We start from the raw sequence: 13,550 nt of genomic DNA, 5'->3' as shown, positions 1-13,550 counted from the left end.
GACCCAGGGTTCGAACTTCTTGCTGTGAGGCACGCGCACTACCTGCTGCGCCACCGTGCCGCCCGCTTCTTTTTTCCAAATTTAAAATTATGAATACTGATAACTATTTTGCAAACCATGCTGTACTGTCAATTTTTAGGGTTCAAGCTTTGAAGTGGCAGAACCCTGTTGTGTTTGTACCCGTGCCCCTCACACTGTAAAGATTGATTGAAAATTCATCAAAGAGATTGATTTAAAATGGGACACGCAAGTTCAGCTCAATATGCTCTACAAGAAACTCCTTTGGATCGTACAAGTGCACCATGATGGATTGTCTGCCATTCTAAATTTTTTTTGGAAAACATGAATAAATGAACAAGATTGCTGAAAAACATGGCTGCCATTCGCTAAAAACCTTCACAAGTAGTGGGGCTTAGCAAGTAAAGGGCCATAACTTGTTGATGATTTGTCCAGTCATGATTCAGGCCATGACTGTGAACAGACCTACCTTAGCATTTTCTATGAGTGGCACTGCAACTTTGAAAACATGCACCTCAAAACTCAGTGGACAGAATTTGGCCTATTTCAGTGTGCATGCTCTGGGGCTAGTATTAACCAAAATCTCAAATGCCATATTGATTGGTGCAAGTTGCTGTGGTCTGTCACATTTTTGTTCGTCACTCAAAATGCGTTTGGACACTCCTGATTAAACTCACTGGAGACATCCTGTGCTCCCTCCTGAACATACTGGCAGGGTTCCATTCAAATCCGATGAAGGGGCGACAAATGGTAGAATATCGCAGGCTTTTTACGGTTTTAATTTTGGCCCACTGAGCTGCTACCCTCTGTGGAGTGCAAAAGGGCTTGAACCTGTGACACATCGTTTGCGGTCATATTTATACTTGCCATTTCAGGCAGCCATTTTTTACCATATATTTCTATATGATGTGAAAACAAGACTCGTAACACTTGTCAATCATCCTGGACAAGGTTTATGAGAGCTGCGAGGCTCTATCAAAACAGTAAAATTGTGTGTTGTAAAAGCAAAACCATTAGCTAGAAGATGCTAAAACATTCTGTAAAGCTGACTGGAACTGCAGAGTTGGGTGATAATTCTCTGTGGGTGCATCACTACCAGAATTTTTGGACCCAGTGTTGACATGAAAATATTGATTGGTGTAATTTGAATCTGACACTTGTCAAAATTACAGATTTGCCAGTAAACCTTTGCCATTTTGGCAGTGAATGTGGACAATATGAAGTTTTATTGTGAAGATGTAACCTCCTCCTCAGTTGTACATCTCTTTTTATACACTATTTTGCCTTCATATCTCTTCCCATCTCTGTCCTGGAATTTCATCATCTCCTTCTGCTTCTGTAATGAAGAAAAAAAAGAGGTATGTTATCCATCTCTTTACCTAATTGTGCACATTATGCAAACCTCACTCAGCTTCTTTGAGAGGGAGAAGCTTTGAAGCTGTTGTGCCCTGCAGATATTTTTTGTAGCTCTGCTCACTCAACAGCTTCAACAGACATTTATTTGAATTTAAATCTTTGAGGTGATAACAAATCTGAAAAGTTATTCTGTCAATTCTCAGAGTTGTTATAATCCGGTGTACAATTTTTGAATGTAGACTTTGGACATTTCAAATTTATCTGTGACTCCTTAGGTAATTTCCAAACCATTGTGTTTGCATGGTTACTTCTGCAGTAGATTATCAAATTCATGAGTGAATGAAGAGGATTTCCTTTCTTGTTTGGGACATTTCAAGGCTTTGCCTCAGATGTCCTTGGCATTTGTGTTGAAACATGGCTGTTATGGCATCCAATTCTGGTGGCTCACATAAGAGCAAACTGTGAAGTTGGTGTGGTGAAGTGTCTCTTGTCTTTAGGCCCCAGTCTATCAGCATCTTCCTCCTCTACCATCACCTGACATAACCTCCATCCATCCACTTCTCACTGTTCTCTTGTCTTTCTGGGTCATGTTGAATAAATGATGGCAATGTGATACTACACTACCAGCCTGTGGTGGACACTGACACTCATACTACCAAAGCACAAAAACAACATGCACGCGCACACACACACACACTCTCTCACACTTGTCTTTGTCTCCATTCAATTTTGACTCTGGCCTTGAAGTACAAACTCATTCCCTCACACTGGTGTTTGTTGCCTTTAACGCTGAGTTTGTAGATTATCTTTGTAGCACAGTATAGTGCATATTTGAGTTTGTGTTCTGTTTCTATTGGCATGTAGGGTGTATGCGGTGTGGAACCACATGATGTGTGTCTGTGTGTGTGTGTGTCCGCGTGTGCAAGATAGAGCGAGAGTCATGGTTCAGGAATGTTCTGTATAATTTGTTATAGTGGAGCCTCTTGTTGCAATAACACCTGGGGCCCCATGGGAGCTGAAGTTCTCTTGTTTGATATATTTTCACAGAAATGTGTAAGACTGAGTAACTGTTATATACAGACCTTTATAGGTACCAAAGTTAGACAGAGCAAAGTGTCTTTGGTCATTAAATTGTCCAAAGTCAAGCGTTTGGTATCTAGTTTTTCTTTTGTTTTTTAATTCTGCAACAAGAAACTTTTCTAGGAAAAAAATTTTAGATTACTTTTATCAAATGTCTAACAAGCACACTTTGCTGTTTTCTGTGGTAATGATGATAATGATAAACTTTATTTGTATAGCACCATTGATTTACCACAAGGAAATCACATGCACCAAGTGCTTCATATAAAAAAGACATAGAATTAGCATAAAAACAGGGATGGAAAGTTATTGGCAAATTAGATGGAGAATAAAACCGCGATAATAATATGGAAAAAGGAATGAAAATAAAGACCGTGCATAACATAAGATTGAATAAAACCACTGAATAATGATAATAAAATAAAGTTAAAAATGTGGTGCATAGAATGCATAAAATAAAGTAAAATACATTTTAAAAGAAGTACAGCAGTGCATAAATGCCACAAATAAAGTCAAGAGATAACTAGTTAGCAATGTAGCTTAGTCCTGGCCCATTAAGGCCTTTGTATACAAGGAGGAGGACCTTGAAATATGTTGTAAATGGTACAGGAAGCCAGAGAGCTAAAACTGGTCTAATGTGCTTTCTCCTCTTGGTTCTGGTTTTTTGGTGGTAGGGGATATGGACTGAGTAAATAACAGCTCATGTGATTAATAGCTGTAATAATACTTGGCAGTGCTGGCCGACTGCTTGACTCAATCTGTTAAATACTCCACATACTTGGCATTATGTTGTTACTTGGTATGGTTACCATTCCTTGGTCTCCATGATGGCAAGGTTTGCTTTTGAGCAGGAGGGAGCAGCTATTGCACATTGAAACCAATGTCTTATCACCCTGAAACAAAAGTTAAATATCTGATAAATATCTGTTAAAAATCTGAGCCAAAAGATTGTTTCTGAAGTGTAAACCCCCACTGCAACATCAGACAATCCATGCACTACTTGCCAAACTTACCTGAATGGAAAAGGCCTATTCAAAGTGAATATATCATACTTACCTGTATATGCCATTACTTATAAATGCTAGTTTTTAACTTACACAGACCTGTGCCAAACATGTAATGACTAGATATATAATAAGCTGCCAGTGTACAGTACTGTGTCTTGTGAGCACAATATCTCTTGATCGTCTTGGGGAATTTTTTTTAATCACATTTGGCACAGACTTTCACTTGGACTCAAGGACTCAACTGATTAGATTGTGGTGGTCAAAGGTCAAGGATACTGTGACCTCACAGAACACATTTTTGGCCATCACTCAAGATTTCAATCATATTCTAGAATTCGTATTCTAATTCCAAAGTAAGATAATTAAAATAGTTTAAAACTTCACACACCGCCATTTCTTAGGAACAGAAAGAGAGATTGTGACCATATTTCACATTTTGTCAGATACTGAATCTTTTGACATTGAATCAGATACTGACACTAATCTTGGGTGTCCACCTTGAAACTGTGGTGATTGTATTAATCTTCTGTGCTGCTGGGTTGAAGATGTGTGTGAAGCATCCGCGTTTTAGAGTTTGTAACTTCTTTGCGGCAACATCCATATTTGAAGCATTGCAGTCCACCACAAGCTCATTGGTTTTGCTGATAATGATTGTCGTTGCACCGTGTGATGATGCTCTCTATCAGTCCTCTGTACTCTGTAATTATAGTCTCTAAGTATGTTTCTCACAGGAATATGATATGTTCACTGGAATCATACATGTCAATATAGTGATAACCTCTGTTTCACCAAACATACACTTAATAACTTAAAACTGAAAAATTAACTGAATGCTGAATGCCGAGTCTGATGACAGCCTCGAAGAAGAGGAGACGGCGCTTCATCTTCCTCCGGAGTTGGCAAAGTTGTTCAGAAGTGACACAGAAGGTGAAGAATTCAATGGAGTCAGTAATGTGGAATGAGATTGGCAGCTTGGTGAACTTGCTTACCGATAACTTGCTTGTTGGACTCGCTGGCTTGTTATGTTACTTTAACCTGTTCAGCCTCCCAGGTATGTTCTTTATGCTATTGTGTAGCTGAATAACTGTTAATGTGTTACGTTAACATACCGGACACCTATTCAGCCTGTTGTTCTGTGCACTATTGTGTATAACTTGCCTTTCCAGGTTAAATGTCTGTTCTTGGTCTTGGATTTTGAGAAATACATTTCTAAATAAATGCGACTTATAGTCAAGTGCAACATATATATGTTTTTTCCCTCTTCATGACACATTTTTTGACTGATGCAACTTATAGTCCAGAAAATACGGTAATTTCCTTCAAAGTGTTCACTATCTGTCTCGACAGATATGAATTGAAACTGCAACTCGACTGGTTGGTGGAGGCATACAACTGCAAGGCAGTAATTTCAGTTTGGACATCTCTCACATAAGGGTTCTTCATTGGGTCAAAAAGCCAAACAGCAAATACTTTCCCGTTCTGTGACACCTTGTTCTAACAGTGTAGAGATTTGTGAGCTTAAACCTTGCAGATATGAACAATAGCCTCTACAGGCTTGTCTCTATAAAAGCTATTGCACAGAATAATTACTCCAGTGCAGTTTTGTATACTTTATGCGAGTAATGATGAATTCATTTTTGTCCTATTTCCATACAGATGCTTGTGTTGTTAGGTGGAGTTGCTGAACCAGCATCTTTACAAACATAAACATACCCACAGTGGAACTAAAATATGTTGGAGAAAAAGAAGCTTCTGCATTTCTGCTTTAATTGACAGTGACAGCTGAAGACTGTCAGGGAAGGAGAGAGAGGGAGTAACATAGAGCAAAGGGCTTGGGCTGGAATCTAACCTGGCACACTGTGGTAAAGACTTAGCCTTAATACATGGTACACGCTTTACCAGGTGAGCTACCAGGGCACCTAGGAGGCAACAATTTTAACATTTGAACTGCCATGTAGGCTGCACAGAAGTATACCACACACACAGAATTGATGTACTCAGGTGTGGAAAAGAGGGAGTTCCAGTGCAAGTTAGTGCAGGCTAACAATGAATGACACTATGTTTTACACATTTCACATGTATGCTTAGGATTCTCTCCATGCTCAGTCCTGTCAGCTTGACACTCAAATATGCCAACACATGTTCCCTCTGCTCCATGCATGGGGCAGAGTGTGTGCAGCAAATTTGGAAAGTTGCATAATTGCTAGCGGTCTGGTGGTCCTCCCCAAGAAAAAAAAAATTATAGCAAATTTCTTGCATTTCTACACCACCTAACCTCTTGAATTAAGTTAAGAAACAGCTGCCTGCATTAGTCTAGCATTATTTAGTTTCAGGCTACTTTGAAAACGTTGTGGGATGTAATCTGAAGTGTTACCACTTGCAGACACTGTATGATGATAAGTTTACTTTTAAAAAGACAAAAAGTTGGGCAGCAAAACCAAAACTTCACTCCCCCTAACAGAATAATTGGGATGCATTTTCTTCACCTCGTGTGTGTGTGTGCGTGCCTGAGTGTGTTAATGACCAAAGGGGAAAACCCTGTCAATAGAACCTTTCCATTACCATCTTCTGTGTTGCAATAGCCCCCTACCGTTTATCCCCTCTGATTTCTGTTAGTTTGTCTGGTCTTGTATTTTTTATTATAACAATAAATAAATAAATAAATAAAAAGTCACATTAGTAGATAAGTTACATGCTGTTAATGTGTGTGGGAAGTCAGCAGGAAGTCACCCAACTTAGCCAGGGGACTACTGCACATGCTCTTTGGGTCCAAAACACATAAGCCTGAAGAGGCATGAAAACCTTTTTGAGTGTGTGAACCTGGTGAATAACTTTTATGGAAAGTGATGTGATGCCTTCTTGAAACATGGTGTCCAATTCCCTTAATACATATGTCCTTGGTGTAAACACTACCATTGACTGACATCTCAGACACTCTGCTGTGATTGTAGTCGCCCCTTACAAAGTGTGACAACTACCTTAATACTTGTATTTCTCTCATGTAAGTATTCCTGGAAAAATAACTCACCCATCTATGGCAGTGACACCCTCTTTGAAATCACAACATGCAGTGCTACATTTACTGCATTCTGAGAACCTCAGGAAGTTTTCTTTTGCAATGTTTACTTGTGCTGCTGCGATATTTCAGAGCACTGTGCTATCAGGTCACAGGCTTTAGGCTGTGGGGGTCCTGGTTTTTTTTTTTTTGTTTTTTTTTTGAAAATTCACTCTACTGAATGGTGGGGGGTTTGCTCTGCCATAATAGCCTAAGAATAATATAAACAATATGATGCTTTGATGCAAACTATTGCAGAGAGTTTATTACATTAATAGACTTACATTGTTTCACACATTATGTTTCCAACCACACATAAAATTACAGTTTGATTATTCAAAATATTTTAAGAAGGTCTTAAAATATGGAGTTTACAATCAGGCCTGTGTCAAAATATATCTCTGTAGCAGAGACCTCTTTCCCACACAGTCCTTGTACCACAGCCTGTGCAAAACAAGGCTTAGTAGTAAGTAGGCTACAGAAATGTGTCAGATACATGTTTGTGATTTTCAGGTTGTTGCTACAGATTGTAGAACACGACTGTGCGTGCTTGCATGTGTTTGGTCGGACAACATAGTGTCTTGCTGCGTGATGTTACATTGCTTTTCAGTAAACACAGTTAAGCCAGCTTCAACCTTTTTTTGCCAGGTGCCTTTGTGACCCCTGCTGTACCAGCACAGCAGTCTCACAAATTAATTAGTAGGCAGTGTTTTTTTTCAAATAGTGGAATTATTGGTCTGAAAGTGGACCTTTTATTCATGCGCAGTTACCAGCATCCATATATGTCCATATATGTTTTTGTCCCAAACTATATACTTCCCCAAAACCTGTATTCAATGCTTTAGCGTGGTGATAAACTTGGTAATGGTTAATGTTCATTTTACATCTTTGTAGCAGTTGGTTCCCATGACATGCTCCAATTATGACCTTGACATTTACTCTTAAGCCCCAGAAGACCAAGGCTGAAGCTATAATTCGAACTTGATAAAATCTTTTTGAAAAGGGCACACAACAGCATTAGCATTTTAAAGTGCCAGTCCCAAAGATTTCAGTCTTGGCTTATTTGGGCCGGCTGTAAATCAGGAGGTAGATTGGTCGTCCACCAGTCAGGAGAAGGTAGAGCAGTCGTCCACCAATCAAGGTCGGTGGTTCGATCGCTGGCCTCGGCAGTCCACATGCCAAAGTATCGGTGTGTGAATTCATATGTATGTAGCTTTGAATGAAGCATCTGCCAAATGACTAACTCTAATTTGCTGACAACTGTAGTTACCGGTGTCTGTGAAGATTATCTTTCATCATTTCTTCAATCTTAACAGGCTGGTAGGGAGTCCCAGATATTTCACCTCAGTGGGATTGTTATCATGGTTGTTGAAACCACTTGGGCGTGCCTTGCTGTGTGAATGACAGTCATTAAAGATGTCACATGAGACTGAACGGTGAAAAGCAGTTAAATCTCCTGGTAAGGGTTGAAAGGACAGCTGTGTAGGTGGGGAATAAGAGATGTCATTGACCTCCTCCTCCATCCTTGAGGGATGTTTTCTCTATTTTTACATAAATAGCCCTCTTCATTCCTTTTTCAAACCATCTGTCCTTCCTGTCCAAAATATATACATTGTTGTCCTTTAATGATTGTCCCATATCTTTTAGGTGTTGGTAAAATGCTGTCTTGACCAGAGCAGTTGGCCCTCCTATGTTAAGCCATGTGTTTGTTGAATAATTGATTAGTTTCTCGCATATATAAAAGTCCGTCTGTGCTGTCCTCACTGCATTGGACTGCATACAATAGATTGCTTTTCTTGTGTTTGAGTGCACTGTCTTTCAGTTAGAACAGTTCTTGCCTTGTTGCTGGGTTTGAAAAAACACAGGGATGCAGCCGAGTTTCTCAGATACTACAGACACATATGGAAAGACAGTGTTATTGTGTTAATTCTGCTCCTCATTCTTCCTAGATCTAATGGCTATGGTTTATAAAGGTTCAGTTACAGAATCCACAAGCTTTAAGTGTATCCCTCAGATGTTCTCTTGGGCATTGGCATTTGTTGGTACGCTGTCAGCTTGGTGTTGCAGTGTTCTGACAACTCCTAACTTACACTCCAGTTGATGGTGAGAGTCAAAAAGTAAGTTTTGGTCAGTGGGTGGGGGTTTCCTGTAAATTCCAATGTGGCAGCTCCTGTCCTTTTCTGTAGGTACTGGTGCTATCAGCAAATGTGGTTGGCTACTGTAGGTCACAGAATTCTGAGAGCAGCCAGAAAAGCTATTGTCGTACTAATGGTAAATGTACTATTATTTCTACTACTATTTATAAAGCACTTTCTAGTTGAACATGAGTCTGCATTCACCCACTGACACGCACATTCATACAATGGTAGCTGGTGGTTTGACCACCTGCTCATTATGATGTTTTAGTCATTCTCACATACATACAAACACACACACACACACACACACACACACACACACACACACACACACACACACACACCGATGCCACAGCATCAGGGGTTCAGTATCTTGTCCAAGGAAACTAATCACACCAAGGCTGGCCAAACTGAAAGAAATAGCCCCAAAACCACTGAGTCTCTCAACCCCTCCATGTTATGTGTTGGCCTTGTATCTACAGCATTTTTAAAGTACAAAGTGTTCACAGTGTAACATGTCATGTCCTAAAGGTTAGAAATGCATCTCTGCAAATAGGCATCTGCCCATATGCTTTCAGAACAGCCCTTACTAAAGAAACCAAACCGAGATAGTAACAGTGCACTCAGGCCATCCTCCTATTTTACTACATTGCTAACTCCCTTGTTCACACTAACAGCAAGGCAACATTTTTTAATGGTTTTTACCTCTACTGAGACTCCAGTTGCTAATGCTAAATTTGCGTCCTTTCCTTTCCTTTTCTTTAGGAGTTGTTCCCACAGCTCCAGGTCTCCTCCAGAACTTCCTCCACCTCCTCTGGAGGGGAAAGAGGAGGTAGGAGGGGGAGGGAAGTAGCAGTGCTTTTCTTGATAGAGAGATTGAAGCCAAGTTCACCACAGCCAGAGACTGTATTTTCCTCCAGGATTTCTCAACCCAAACCTGGCACTGACTGTGGATTTAAGATCAAAGTTTGTCCACATATCAAAATTTGGTCATGTCAGCACAAATTGGTTTTATTATGATTCACCAAAGAAAAGTACAAACAGAAACTACATCTGCATATTGCAAATGATTATTGGAACACTAGAAAGAATAAAAAGAAATATGTGAATGAAAAGATGATGAATCTACTCATTAGTGGGAAATAGGAACATAAAAGATCAAATATGAGAAAAGATAGCATATAATATATTTAATTCAATGTGTTGTACATAAATGTTTTGTTCAAGAAAGGAGGCCAATACTGAAGGTAGAGGACAAGGAATTGATGTCGGAGATGGTGATGTGGATTTGGAGCTCATTTAGAGATGGTGTGACCCCAGTCATTGTGAACTTCTCACTGGAAAATGTCAACCAAAAACATTTGGCTGTATACTACACAAAGAGATACATTAAGTTTTCTTTTGTATGTATGCTGCTTAAAGCTGCATTAATAGATTTTGTTCCACTCAGGGATAGGACAACAACCTGTAATCATAACTTCTGACACATTATCACATAATAAAGTTATCATGCTTAATGCCCTCTTACACATCTAGCAGACACAGAGCAACCTTATCTTTCATTTGCTAAATGTCCCAGTATGTTAACCAGCTAACTAACTGTTTCTGCTGTTTGGTGCTGAGCAGGGTGCAAACTACAGGGGAGCCAGGGGGAGCTTGGCTCCTCTAAGTGAGACATGAGCTCCCCTGAAAACATGATTTATGAAATTTTAGGGGGTCTTTGAAATATTGGCAATATGCTATTGTAATGCTGGTAACTTTTGTGATTTTGCCAGCTATTACTTAAATGACTCCCTTTCGGGTCATGGTTAAGAAATAGCACGGAGACAGCCTCTATGTCGGAACATCTGTCTTTTTAATCTCGGACACAAACAACTTCTTCAGACCAACAATGCACCGCTACAACTCAGAGATCATCCCTCAGGTGAGATGTATCACTCCGCTGACCTCTAACAAAAGTGAAAAGAATATGGGTCAACATAAAATTTAGAATAATAAACAAATTACATCAAAGTTAATCATAAAAATAAGATTACTCAAATTAATTAACAAAAATTAATCTCTTCTTATACTTTTTTTGCCATGCATTTCTATATTGCTGTATTGTCATCGATCATGCATTTAATTAGGCTATTATTGATATATGATTAGAGTGAATCAGAGTGAGTGAGGTTGATTGACTCTAATAAAAATACCGGTGTGCATGCTATTCTTGCAATCACCATCGAAGCGTGGCGGCGCAATATCAAATTCTCACTTAAGTTAACATCCCCCCTCCCCGGACAGAAAAAAGAGCTCCCCTGAAAGCCGTGGCATAGTTCGCACACTGGTGCTGAGCAGGTAATATACGGTGGAATGCTAAAGCTTTCTTATTGAAAACAACTGCCAGCTGTGGCCCAAAATGCTGTGAGACAGTAAATTTGTGGACCACAAAAGCCAAAAGCGTGAGAATAAGCTGAAAGTTTCTACAATGCTCCACAGTGCAGAACTGCTAAGTTTCTCAGTGGGTTTGTCATTGTGAGCGACCATTTTATATTACATATACAGTATGTATCATTATGCTAAAAATGTTGAATATGGCAGCTGTATACAATAGAATCCCCTATTCAAAACACATGCATGCTCATTTGAGGCAAAAGTTGATGGTATAAAAATCAAAGGGCATGTAGTTGTTGATTGGAATGATGATATAGTTGTGTTTGTCTGCAAGACATCTATTAACATGTTCCAATTCATAGCACTCAGTTCACCCCAGTCTGGTGAAGTTCACTCACCTCCAGTTGTCTCTGCACAGTTAGCAATCATTCCTTCGTCCACTGTTTCATCCAAATATTGATAATTTCTCTCTCTCCTCTTTTTTTTAGAACATGTAAGAATTCATGTTCTCACTGGATTTCAGTTGGAGCATAGCAACACAAAGTCTGCATGGTGTCATTATGTCATCACATGAGGGCATCAGGTGTACACTAAGTGTCTGATTACGCTTTTTCTCCTTGGACACTAGTTGGAATAATTGCTGTTAAATTTCCAGTGAGAGTTAATAGGCATACGTTGGATACAATGTGCGTGTACATGTGTGCTTGTGTTCGTCAAGTTTTTCACTTTCTGATTCATGCCTGTCTCTGTTCTCATGGCCATTTGGGCTTTGTTTTACATAGAGCTGCTTCTCATTAAGCAGTGGAAGTAGTTTCAGTCTCAGTCATGTGTACCAGTTGTCCGGTCTATCTTTGGATTTATTAGGTTTGGAAACCAAATGAGTGCTTTTCCTCCCCAAAGGCAGCACAGTGTGTCTGTTAATGATTTCCTTGGGTTGTGGTCTGAAGTAAAATTATTTACTTTTTTTGATCAGCCTTGAATTGTTTTATCCTCAAATATGGCAAATTTATTTTCACAGCACGAGGGTAACAGATGTACATGCCAAGTTTTATTTTTCCCTTAAAGCTGAATTCCATTTGTTTTGGTTGCTGTGTTTCTGTATGCAGGTTAATCACTGACTGATGAGGATGATGCTCTCCTGAATCTCACTGCGCACAGTCCCCGACCCCCTTCATCCTCCTGACCATCCTCATCCACACCACTGCCTCCATCATGAACCACACTCCCAGTCCCCACCTGTCCGAAGGCAGTAAGTCAGCAGGAGGTGGCCTGCTGTGCAGCCTGGGTCTGGGGCCAGACAGGGGGATCCGCTCCCCAGACAGCCTCACCCACACCCCCAGCCCTACTGGCGGAACCCCCAGCTCTAGCCCTCCGCTGCTGCTTTCACCTGGGCTGGGAGGCCTAGGGCTGGGGTCCCTAGGGACCATGAGCGATGGAGCCGCTGGGGCCGATTGGGAGAGCAGGGAGGAGCTGAGGCTCAGGGAGCTGGAGGAGGCTCGTGCCAGAGCTGCCCAGATGGAGAAGACCATGAGGTGGTGGTCGGACTGCACCGCCAACTGGAGAGAGAAGTGGAGCAAGGTGGGATGCCAGTTACTGAAGCCAGGAGAGAAAATATATACTGAAAATCCATTTTATTTTATCACTGTAGTAATGCGTCAAGATCTGATTCATGCATATCCATTTCATCTTCATCGTGCACACACTTACAGTTAAAATGGACAGAATGAATTTTACTTCAGATATCATAACTCGGTTAATGGGCACAGCTGTGAAGTGACTACTTCAGATTATCAGTCAGCAAATCCTTTAAGTCTTCCACAAGGTTAACTAATTTGACATTAAAATGCAACACAAATTACCTAATATTCAGTACTCAGTTAATGAAAATGAACCGCTAAAAACAAACTGAAAAACAAGATTAAAACAAGGATTAAAAAGGGTGACTGGTTGCTCACAGTAGCATCAGGGGCTGTGCTAGGACTCCGATGGTATGAAAATTCCTTACTGCAGATATTGCACAGAGTGCTGCTCCTATCAATGGTTCCATCTGGCCGTTAGTAAATTTCCATTCACTGGGCTAAGCAATGCTTTCCCATTTACTTCCACCATGTTTACAAAGCTGCTGTGGACAGCTACAATCTATAATTAGTTAATTGAAATTAACATGTTATTTCAACAGCCCTGGTTGAAATAAAGCAAATCTGTTGTATCCTGAGTAACTTATATAGTATTTTGAATGAGTTGAGGATGACACAATGGACACCAGTCACAAAATAATCCTTTTTTAAAATCAGTTTACTAGGATTTTCTGTAACTTTCAACCCCATCCCACCATGTTGCTCAAAACTGTGCAAACTTCATCTGCTGATGAAGGAGGTTGAACGCTCTGGCAAAATCTGTGTTATTTGGTCAAAAAAAAAACTATTATGCTGGGAGACATACTATTTTGCATATGAGCCAGTCAGTCAGCCTCAGCTGCCACATTAACTACTTCCTACAAACACCAGTTCCACAAAAGTT

The 13,550-nt window shown here is 40.1% G+C and overlaps 1 protein-coding gene across 2 annotated transcripts in view; it reads left to right on the top strand.

The window, feature by feature from the left end:
• Nucleotides 1-13,550, top strand: part of ccdc102a (coiled-coil domain containing 102A) — an 81,020-nt gene that overhangs the window by 24,893 nt on the left and 42,577 nt on the right. For both annotated transcript variants that reach the window (XM_076725930.1, XM_076726021.1), the window contains exon 2: nucleotides 12,137-12,608. In XM_076725930.1, the coding sequence (XP_076582045.1) occupies nucleotides 12,243-12,608 (366 nt within the window). In that variant the 5' untranslated portion in view covers nucleotides 12,137-12,242. The remainder of the gene's footprint in view (nucleotides 1-12,136; nucleotides 12,609-13,550) is intronic.

Source organism: Chaetodon auriga, chromosome 1 (genome assembly GCF_051107435.1).
Source record: "Chaetodon auriga isolate fChaAug3 chromosome 1, fChaAug3.hap1, whole genome shotgun sequence".
NCBI classification, from domain to species: Eukaryota; Metazoa; Chordata; class Actinopteri; order Chaetodontiformes; family Chaetodontidae; genus Chaetodon; species Chaetodon auriga.
This window is presented reverse-complemented; position numbering and strand designations above follow the sequence as displayed.